Source organism: Macrobrachium rosenbergii, chromosome 41 (genome assembly GCF_040412425.1).
Source record: "Macrobrachium rosenbergii isolate ZJJX-2024 chromosome 41, ASM4041242v1, whole genome shotgun sequence".
Classification (NCBI taxonomy): domain Eukaryota; kingdom Metazoa; phylum Arthropoda; class Malacostraca; order Decapoda; family Palaemonidae; genus Macrobrachium; species Macrobrachium rosenbergii.
The window spans coordinates 90,640,093-90,652,161 of record NC_089781.1 but is presented as its reverse complement, the minus strand read 5'-3'; the positions used below and the strand labels follow the sequence as shown (position 1 = coordinate 90,652,161).

The 12,069-nt window shown below is 35.1% G+C and overlaps 2 protein-coding genes across 7 annotated transcripts in view; one reads left to right on the top strand and one right to left on the bottom strand.

The window, feature by feature from the left end:
* The window catches only part of LOC136826992 (prostaglandin E2 receptor EP2 subtype-like), a 534,455-nt gene that overhangs the window by 40,811 nt on the left and 481,575 nt on the right, over window positions 1–12,069 (bottom strand). The window lies entirely within an intron of this gene.
* On the top strand, window positions 6,274–11,314 carry LOC136826990 (hepatic lectin-like). The gene is made up of 5 exons (XM_067084638.1): window positions 6,274–6,401; window positions 6,695–6,724; window positions 7,543–7,737; window positions 9,054–9,108; window positions 11,106–11,314. Exons 1-5 carry the CDS (start codon window positions 6,368–6,370, stop codon window positions 11,272–11,274), a joined length of 483 nt encoding a protein of 160 aa, XP_066940739.1. The 5' UTR covers window positions 6,274–6,367; the 3' UTR covers window positions 11,275–11,314.

Genomic DNA, 12,069 nt, shown 5'->3' with positions numbered 1-12,069 from the left:
CTAGAGAGAAAGAAAAAGCGGAGAAATTCCATCATCGCCGTCCACATCCGGTAAGTGGCTTTCGAAACCGCTTTAGTTGAAACCAGACAACGAAAAGACGATTACTTTCTCGGTAGAGCTAATATATAAGAAGAAAAGAATACACGACGAAGCAAACATATAATCATCCTGTTGAAAAGATATTGATAAATAAATGAATTCTTAATTCAATAACCAATCAGTAAATAAATAGTGTTTGTAAAATAAATAAATAAACAAATGCATATATAAAAAAATAATTATAAAAAAATAAATATGCTTGCTATCAAATTAATTAGCTTATAATGAAAATATCTGACCGTGGGGATACGGCCAATTTTATTTTCAAATGTTTGTATTTCCATCACGTCTACCAAAACGTGTTTTGATTCTCCCCTCTGTACTTTTAATCTGTAATTTATATATCTTATATTGAGCTTTGGAAATTTGTTAGGCCTATGGAATGTAGGTTACCTTGTTACAGCCATAGTTAGAAAAACCAGCAATTCCTGATCAAAATGGCGATTAAAATTGATTATAAATATAATTAGGAACTGGACTATATTAGGTGTACTGCAGAGCTGAATACATAAAAGAGCTTCCCTCGGAGAAGAAAAACACTGCCAGTTTACCAATATGAGCACCTTTTCGCGCTCATGTGCTCTAAATGATGCCAAGGTATTACAAAGGGCCACAAGATATCGACTTTGTGAACTCCACCTTCACGCGGCTTCTTCATCTCGAGGCGCAGAATGACCAAGTTATTATGGGATTCTAAGTTATTGCGTCATCTCCAAGGACAGAATGACCAAGAAGGCTATCTCTCTTACGCCGTTCCTTCTTCTCGAGTCGAGAAATGGCCGGTCCTCCGTCAACTTCAAGCCGTTTGTTTAAGTCCAAATACCGCATTCAAAAGCAATACCAGTAGGTAATATTTTTCTTCAAACTGGTTTTTAAAATCTATTAAAGTATGAAAGTAATCCAGTTCCTGAGGGTAAATACTACCGTCATTAAAGTGCCTGAAAAAGGAGTATAAAGATTTAAATATTCTAAAAGTATTACAGAACAAACAACAGCATATAGTTTCACTTAAAAAAAAGGTCTAAGAATATGTAATTCATATACGCTAAAAGAAATATTCTATAATAATTATTACTATTATAATTCCCACCTGTAAGTATTATTATTACAATTCCCAGCTGACGCACGTGAGACATTACGTAACCACTGGTCACCAAATTAATCGGAGCGCCCGGTAGCATTTTTTCTTTTTCTTTAAGCGACAAACTAGACCCAGGAACTGGAAACGAAGCGAGCAAAGTGGGAATAGAGGAGACATCGTTTGAGTCGTATATCTGCACCCTCGGAGGAGGAGGGAAGGAGGAGGGGTTCCTCCTCCCTCCTGTCTCACCCTACCCGCTCTTCCTCCCTGAATAATAATGAAGTCAAAACCGAAGCCCATTTGGCTCCGCGATCGGATATTTAATGGGGCCTCAATGGTGCCCTCGTAGCTTCCACTTTCAACTTGTATTCCCCTGAAACGCAGGTGATTCGGCTATCACCGGGTTATTTAAAGGCGCATGATGCTTCAAAAGAGAGAGAGAGAGAGAGAGAGAGAGAGAGAGAGAGAGAGAGAGAGAGAGAGAGAGAGAGAGAGAGAGAGAATTAAACTATATTTCACAAGACAGGGTCACCGAGCTGAGGAAGTTTGCCATGGGCAAAAAGGAAAAGAAGTTTTTACAAACACACACACACACACATAGAGAGAGAGAGAGAGAGAGAGAGAGAGAGAGAGAGAGAGAGAGAGAGAGAGAGAGAATTACCAATCGAAATTTAGTATATATAACGAACGTGTAGTTTTAGTCGGGTTACGTTCAGAAAAACCGAACACTGCAAGCTATCGGAATTCTATCTGTATCTAAAAATGGAATTACGCAGACTTTAAATCCGGCAGTCGGTAATAATTCACCGTTTGGAATCTAAATTGGGATGGAAGAGTCAGTATTTTGATTAAAGAATAAATAATCTCTTGGATAATAGGCGGCAACTGATAATTTTATATATAAAAATATAAATATAAATATATATATATATATATATATATATATATATATATATATATATATATATATATATATATATATATATATATATATATATATATATATATATATATATATATACATATATATGTATATATATATCGTCTTCTTCTTCTTTTAACGTGCTTTTTCCCATTTTTGTATGGGGTAAGCACGATGCCTTCTTTGAAGGACTTTTGATTTGGCTTTGGGTAGACCGTTCGGCTGCCCTGCCTGACATCGCTTAGACCCCGGTAGCGTATGTTACATGTATCATACCAGACCCAACGCCCTATATATATATATATATATATATATATATATATATATATATATATATATATATATATATATATATATATATATATATATATATATATATATACATATATATATATATGCGTGTGCATGTGCATGTGTGTTGTGTGCCTTAAACATTGGGCTTAAGAGGACAAACCAACACAATCGTCCACGACAATTTTATACATGAACTGTCAAATCAGAAATAACCCAGTCCTCAGAACACTCCACAACATCAACACACCTAAAAATAAATGACCTACATTGGAAAGCAAACTCCGGTATCCAAAAAATTAAAATATCGGAGTCAAAATTTATCTATTTCCTGGAGAGAAAATCGACCGCTCTTTCAATTCGATCTCCGTGACACACAACCGTGGGACTCGCCATCTCCAGCCGGGCTTCTTAATTCGAAAATCCTTCGGCAAAAATCCTTAAAGGATCCGAGGAGATTCTCTTATCAAATACCTAAAGACTGAGGAAAGATATGAAATCAGATCAGAGTTCATGAAACTGAAATTAACTTTTGATTTCGAGGGAAAATGGGATGAACTCGATTGTGACATCATGTGTCAGTCTGTCTGTGACATCTAAGTTATACAATTCCCTCTGAAGAAGGTTCATTGTTTTGGAAAATAATGTTGGAATTAGTTTGAGAATTTCTAAGGCGAATTCTTAAATATATTACTTACATGGACTAATGAGGCTTCGTTGTTTCTAAGCTTTAATTTGTGTTTCCTGAAGGTTTCCTTCCTAAGATTCCACTCTTTGTTGCAGTCCATACCATGAACAGGAATAAGTTCTTGATACCTGGCATTTTATTTTACAGCTTCCCGGTAGTTTTTCTACACACACACACACACATACACACACACACACACACACACACAACACATATAATATATATATATATATATATATATATATATATATATATATATATATATATATATATATGTATATATGATATTTTACAAAAAAAAAAAAAAAAAAAAAACAGTAGAGGCAGAAAAAAAAATCAACTACATCACATTAACAACTCTCAAAAACAGTTCATCGAGGTATAAACAATAACAGTGAATACGATATTAACTTCATATCTTATTACAATGAAAATTGAGAAACTGAAGTTTATACCATTCCCAATTTTACACGAGTGTAAATGAAATTTGATGTCATGCAAAACTTCGAGCAGAAAGAACGGATGTGAAATTACTGTTAAGAAAATTTTTATTCATTTTCTCTGTTCTACGAGAGCGGAATAACTTCTTTTTTATCATCTTAAACAGACAGAATGTGAGAATCTGACCACACTGCGTTTGTGAGAGTATTATTCTCGAAACCACAGAAACTAGGTTCCGTCAGATACGCCATATCGCTGGCGCAGTTTATCAGCACTTGAGGACATATGTTTGGTTTCCTCCGTCAAGCTTCTCTGAAACGCTCTGCGCAATACGGAAGATAACTGAAAATAACTGGCTAATGGGAAAAAATAACTGACTAATGGACAAACCATAAGAAAAAAAAAAGCTTAAACGGGTATTATGTAAAATCTTCTATACAAGATTCATATAAGTAAAAAAGAAACTGATTAAAAAGTATACACGTGGCCTCGAGAATAATGAAATAATCAAAATAAGAAACAATAAGTATGGCAGAGAATACTTGAAGAGCAGGGGCTTTTAACAGAAACAGGTCAACATGAAACAACTGTTATAAGACACAATGGTTGAACTAAGAGACGAAACAATATTAAGAGGTAAAATTAAAATGGGCAACGCCTTCAGAACACAATTACCGCTTTATTAATACCCCGACGGCACGGGTTAAACAATCCCTTTGCCTCGCCCAGGCCCGAAAAAAAAAAAACTATGAGACTCAAAGAACACGAAAGCAGGAAGAGAATTCAAAGGTTGAGCAGGGGCCAAAGGAACGGGCAACTTAAGGTTATTTACAGCCAGGCTAGAAGAAGAGGAGAGAGAGAGAGAGAGAGAGAGAGAGAGAGAGGAGGGTGGGGGATAAGGATACAAGGTGGGGCTTGATCAAGGTGGAAGTGCCAGACCTGCCTCTTACAGTGGGGTTGCAAGAGTCAGGAAAAACAGAAGCAGGAGGGGAGTTCCAAAGCTTGGCAGTAGAGGGGAAGAAACAGCGTCCAAACCGGATAATTAAAAAGGGTTAATGATTTCCTGCCGTAGCCATTATGCTTAAAAGGTGCTAATTAAATCGAGATGTTTAGAAATCAAAATAGTACAACTGATTTTATTGAAAATATGTTCAAATATCAACAATTAAATAAAAGGGAAAACAGATTGTTTTACAGACGAAATTCCTGAACAAATCTCTTTCCAAACTTTTTTGAATCTTTTCAAAATAAAAAAAAAATACAGACAGGAGAAGCAAAAAAAACTTCCTGCCAACATTGATATAAAGTTGAATAGTTACGTGTACCAAAAAATGGAGACACTGAAATAACAGAACATTTTATGCACAAAAAAAAATAAATATCAGTTGAACTTTGTACGTGTTTTTCATGAAATATTTGCTTAAAAACTGAATGAAATTTGTGTGCTGTCAATTTCGACAACCTTGAAGAGAGGAACGATATTATTATTATTATTATTATTATTATTATTATTATTATTATTATTATTATTTATTATTATTATTATTGTATTTAACGTCTAAGTAGCCTCTACATGATGAATGCCACGTGAAAAATGAAAAGAAGATATTTGTGATAAACAACATTCAACAATTAATGTATTAAAAAACTAAAAAAAAATATATAAATACAAAGTCCTGATTTTGAAAACTGCAAGTTCGACACCACCGTCAAAAATATTCTTTCCATTTTTCCCTTAACTCAATACATTCTGATTTGGATAATAACAGTCTGCTTTTAACAAGTGACAATTCTGGTCAGAGGAAGGCTGCTGTGATGTATACAACTGAATTATTCATTTATGTACATTACTGATGCTCAAATTGTTCACTAATTAAAACAAAAATCTGTGGTACTGCAAACAAATATCATTAGTTATACAGTATATATATGTCATAGTATGCAGCATTCCTTCATAATTTACCAAAGCAGCACTGATTTTTAATAACATCATGCGACCATCATTCCTTCCCAAAACCCAACTAAGGAACATTAAAAAAAAAAACCGGACTCAGCTGCAGTTCAAAATCATGTTAAAACAGTGAGAATTTCTCAAAATAGTTCCGTGGAATGACACTGATACTAAAAAAAGCAATTATTCGGCCATTTGGAAAGAGAGTTTTGATAAACAAAACGACTAAATTTTGTTAGAAGACATTGACACTATCAACACACACATATATATACATATATATATATATACTGTATATTATAAATAATTAAACTTGAGGAACAAAACTGTCTTGAATGAAGTCTGGAGAAACAATGTCAAAGAGGGCCATCGTGCTGTGATGGTGAAGAGATATGGACAAGGGAAAATGTGTTAAATGGAAAAAGTTGCTCACACACCATGAGTAGCAACGCTTGATGGAGCCATTATATATATATATATATATATATATATATATATATATATATATATATATATATATATATATATATATATATATATTTATTTATATTTATATTCTTCCCAATACACCTCTTTTTCCTTTGGAGCGGGGTGGCACAAGAAAGGTAAAACCTCACATCCAAATCATCATCTATTATAAAAGCATTACGCTAATATGTCTCTTAAAAAAATGATGAAAAGGTGCACTCGCCTGTGTTTACGAATGCAAACAACTTAGCTTCCACATACTGTCTTTTTACACTATCTCTCTCTCTCTCTCTCTCTCTCTCTCTCAACACCGATAAGAATCCCATCCCACTGCAAGATTATAAATGCGACTGCAGTCGGGGCAAGCACAGCGTTTCATTCAAGTGCTTGCTTAATTGACGTTGCAACAGCAGCCGGAGTGCAGTCATGAGGAATTTCTTAGCCATCGCGCTGTTATGCGGTAGGTGAAATTCCGCTGATAGATACCTCTACAATTCCGACTTTTATTCGTCTGGATATTTCAGTGTATAGCTTGAGGAATTAAAAATGATATATACAGTAAATGACACGTCGTATACGAGAATATACATACATTATATGTGTAAATATATTATGTATATACTGTATATATATATTATGAAATATATATGTACATAATATATATGTAAATATATATAATATACATACTTATACATATGTATAGTTATATATATTATTCAATACTTACTCGGAAAACTTGTTCCTTTTTTCCAGCTGTTATTGGATTCCAACCTGGACAAGCACGTGAGTAAACATACTGTACTGTAATGCAATTCAGCGTGTGTTACCGCCCTACTTCAATCGCTCATAAATCCGTATTTCTCTTAATATTGATTGATGTAGTCCCACAAACTGGCGTTACAACAACGCGTTTGTGGCGTTACAACAACGCAAGATTTCTATCCCTAAAACGTGATAGACACTATACTCTGCCGAAAGTAGTTAACTTGGTAGAAATTAATGTTAGGCATTAATGAATATTTAAGAAAATCATTGGTCTTGAAAAATTTAATCGACAACCTGGCGAATTATTTCTGCAGGTTGATGGTGTCAATCTATGGCAGTTAAAGGACGAAATTATTTACAAAGGCTTTATTTCAATATAAAAATTATGCTAAGTCTAATTATCAGGAAAAAGATTACTCTCAAAGTTTTCGTTTCAATGAAGGCCTTGTAGATTAAGGGAATAATCATGGTGATATAGATAATAATAGTTGATATATATATATATATATATATATATATATATATATATATATATATATATATATATATATATATATATATATACATACATACACATATATATACATATATATAAGCATACATACACACATATATAAATATATATGTACACATACATACATACATGCACACACACACATATACTTACAGACATACATGCCCCACACACAAACACACACACACACACACACAATCAATGCTTCTTTGAAGTTACGGAAAGCAATAATAATAATAATAATAATAATAATAATAATAATAATAATAATAATTATCATCACTCTCACAGGCATATCTTCCATGAAACCATATCCTTCCAGAGTGTCCTGAGGAATTTATAGAATTCTTCCCGGATCCTGCGGTTCCCATGGGGACCTGCATTCACTTCGGCATGGACAGGAAGAGAGATTGGCACGCGGCTAAGGACTACTGCGTGGCCAAGAGCTCTGTCCTGGCAAAGCTGGACCCAGGACAACTGCATTACCAAGTCATAGATTACATCCTCGGGAACGAAGGTGAGGCTTTGTGGTCCTTCTACGCCGAATAATGTTAATGGTAAAATACTTAACATTTACAATAGCAGTGACAATTTAATAATAATAACCCTCGAGGCGGAAACTGACCAATAATAATAATAATAATAATAATAATAATAATAATAATAATAATAATAATAATAATAATAATAATAGAAAGCAAATCCATAGTTATGTATATGTACATATATTTAAAGATGAATCAGTACCGATAGCTTTCAGGAACTTCTTCGGGTTCCCCGAACAAGTTCCCGAAAGCTATCTGTACTGATTCATCTTTAAATGTATGTACATATACATAACTGTGGATTTGCTTCTCCATTTTAAGACTCATGCTGCTATGAGTATTTTTTAATAATAATAATAATAATAATAATAATAATAATAATAATAATAATAATAATAATAATAATAATAATAATAATAATAATACGAGGAATCAAGCAGATTCTCGAAAGCTCTCGTTGTTTATATATTTCTAAATATATATTTACACTTAAATCAGAGTGAATTTTTTTCACCAGTAATAATAATAATAATAATAATAATAATAATAATAATAATAATAATAATAATAATAATAATAATAATAATAAAACAATATGATCTCCAAAACACACGAAGTCTCATCTGGATAACGATCATCGACAGAAAGCCGAGAGTTACAGAAACAGCCGGCTACTGAAAAAACATCCTTATCCAATCTAATAGGATAGTTAGTTACATTTAGTGAGCGTAGACTTCATTATTACCGCACGGACAAGACTCGGGTTCAGATCCTAATGAATCCTGCCTGTCAATTTTTAACTTCAATAGAAACGTAATATTATCGAGTCTAATTCCATACACGTACAAGGTACTTGTAATAAAACAAGGTTGCCGGTGATAAAAGATCCTTTGTCGTTGTGTTCCTCGCTGGGCGAACGGGTTCCGTTCTCAGCTATCACTCTGTTGGTCGCGGGTTCGAATCTCCGACCGGCCAGTGAAGAACAAGAGGAATTTGTTTCTGGTGATAGAAATTCATTTCTCGCTATAATGTGGCTCGGATTCCACAATAAGCTGTAGGTCCCGTTGCTAAGGTAACCAACTGGTTCTTAGCCACGTAAAAATAAATCTAATCCTTCGGGCCAGCCCTAGGAGAGCTGTTAATCAGCTCAGTGGTCTGGTTAAACTAAGATATACTTAATTTTAAACAATATGAGCTTCCGTTTCCTTCGTAATTGTGAGATCCGCTTGACTTTAAATTTCCATTATAACTTTCACTTTGCTGTTTAACCTTTCTCTTTTTTTCTCAGCATGGAAAGACGAGGCATTTCACATTGGCTGCACTGATGAACTTCACGAAGGACAGTAAGTAAATCGACTGAACGAAGTGATTTATAATTTAGCTTCCCAGTAAAGAGGTCATCGACATGATGCAAGTGTAATCTCGCAGTAGCAACTGCCTATGTGTCTGTCAGGCTAGGGGAACATAAATATTGGTGAGAGTATTTCGGAAACTAACCAAGAACTTCTCTTGGAATTTTTTAGGACAATATTTGAGGAGAAATACCTCAGCAGCCGGTTAGGAAACTTGCATTTACTCAGATGAGACATGCAACCTAATGGCCTTGCCTGGTCTGACAGAAAGAAAGCAATAATGCAAAGGGAAAGTAAAAGTTGGGACTTTCCCCATAGCGAGTTAATGTGACTTTTCTAACAACACTCACCTCAAGGTGTGACGTCCATGGCTACACGAGTTAGAGCAGACGAGACTCTTTTGGTCGGCAACTCTTCTAGGAGAAGGGCACTCCGAAATGAAACCAGTGGGAGGAAGGGACCCTTTAGCCTTCGTAGGCGACCCTTCTAAGAGAAGGTTACTCTGAATGCAAACCTTGCTCTCCAACCTTGGACTGTGCCATAGTCATAGTACCGTGGCCTTCCATTGTCTTGGGTTTGAGTTCCTTTGTTTGAGGGTACAGTCAGGCATGTTTCTTTCCTCTTTTTTGTTCATTTTCCTGTCTTTTTCGAAAAGTGTGTACGACAGACTGATGAGAAAGGAAAAGTTGCTCGTTGGATTATTTGGAAAGCACCTTCTGTACCTAATCTTTTCCCTCTAGGCTTTTCATAATTTCGAAATCCATCCTGACTGGCCTCCCCCCAATTGTTGTGGCAAACCAGGCCGGGGTCTTATTTGCCTTACAAGGTGTGCTGATTTCACCTTGTAGATCAGTTGTTTCCGACGCTTTTTTCAAAGACATGTGGTCAGATTTATTTATACTTTCAATGGAATTTTTGTATATTATAACGTAAATGCTATTGTTTTTGATTGTATTATTGCTCATTGTTCTGTTGAACATAGTGCTGCTGTTGTTATGGTCTGTTTATTAGTTTTGTTACTAATTTTATGTTGTTAATTTTAATTTTTTGGGGATACAATGAACTGAAACTTGGGCCTGCTATTCATTAATGTAAGAAAAATTGCAGAGTACTTTGCTCAAATATTCGATGCTTAGGGTCAAATTTTCTTGATCTCCAGAGTTGTGCCCATATCTAGATTTGATGATTTTATCTGAGACACTTGTAAGTAGTAACAGGTCAAAGGTTGAGTTTTTAGTCCCAGGATTTGATGGCCCCGACTTTATCGGCGTAACATCCCACATGCACAAGGTATGGCTGTATACACTAAGTCAGGACGACCTATTTATCATCAGAAAAACTGAAGTGTGGTCGCTAAGAACGTTTACATTTGCTGTTTACCACAGTCCAAATATCGACAGTTTTATATATGATTCTCTCTTGGAGAGGATTAGCATGGCTAAGTCACAGGATTAAAAAGCTTCACACGTTATTTGTGGAGACTGCAATGCAAAGCACAGAGAGTAGCTTAATTCAAATTCCACAGATCAACATGGCCGGTCTACTCTTGAGTTCTGTGTATCCTCCAATTTTTTCCAGCTAACTGAGGAACCAATGCGTATTTCTAGTGACAGATTAGACCTCATATTCACACATGTTCCGGCTGTTGTCAAGTCCAAGGTCTGCGAATATATAAGCACATCCGATAATTGTGACACTGAGATGGATACATCCGTCAATCAGTATGCTCCTAATACCGCCACTGGAAAACGGTCTGGCTCAGGTATCATTCTTTAAATACCTAAACCAATTATTGTAATTTACTCCATTGGATCCTACTTTAAAAGATTAAACATTTTAGCTGAACAATCCCTCCGGACATTGTCACCTTGATTCCTAGAGACAATTCAAACCGCTTCCGAATCTCTTGCTTACACCCTGCTACCTTTCTCTCATATTCCCATTTTATATATTGATTTTATCTAATTTATCGTGAATTCTTCCTTCAGGTGGCTGTGGATTATGGACGATACTTCTGTGAGCATGGGGCTTCCTCACTGGTTACCTGGCCAACCCGACGGAGGCACTGCAGAAAACTACTGCTGCCTCTACTACGTAGACTTCATGTACAATTCCTGTAAAAATGGGCAGACGATGTACACTATCTGCATGATCTAACTTACGCTTCGCCTACAAAAGAATAAATAGATTAAGTGTTTTTTATTATTATTATTATTATTCAGAAGATGAACCCTATTCATATGGAACAAACCCACTAAAGGGGCCGCTGGCTTCAAATCCAAGCTTCCAAAGAATACGGTGCTCATTAGGAAGTAAGAGAAGGCAAAGAGAAATACAGAGAGAAGGGATCTAACTTACTAAAAAGAAAAATAAATTAGCAGATAAATAAACAGATATAAATGTGCTAAAACGTTTGAACGTTCATTGCAAACGCGGTGATAACATTCTGGGAACGCCTCCATGGTCCTCCCGTAAGGAATGTCAATGTCTCACTCTTCATCTTAAGTACCACAGAATCTTTTCATCGCGTTACTTCGTCTTTAGAAAATGCGCTGATCTCGATGGAAGATCACACAAAGCTGCTTTCTGCTTATCTCCATCTTCACAACAAATCACAAGACATTTTCCAATGCTCAGATTTGGTTCTCAAGAAACAGAGTTCTGATGATACTGTCATTCCTAATGAAATAAAACAAATGAGAATCAATTTTTTTTTTGCTAGATGCCAAAAATACAAAACCACCGGTAACTGATTATCTGATTAACACAGAACAGGGAAGACGTTCTGATGAATTTGCTGAACTTTTTTAAATGCTTGAAAACGAGAAAGCCGTTGCGAACTTAATCTTTCTTACACATAAGGTACGATACAGAAATTTCGATACTTTTCAATACTATTTCATGACATATGCATTGAAGAACTACCATTCATAGCGAGGTTATTATTATTAT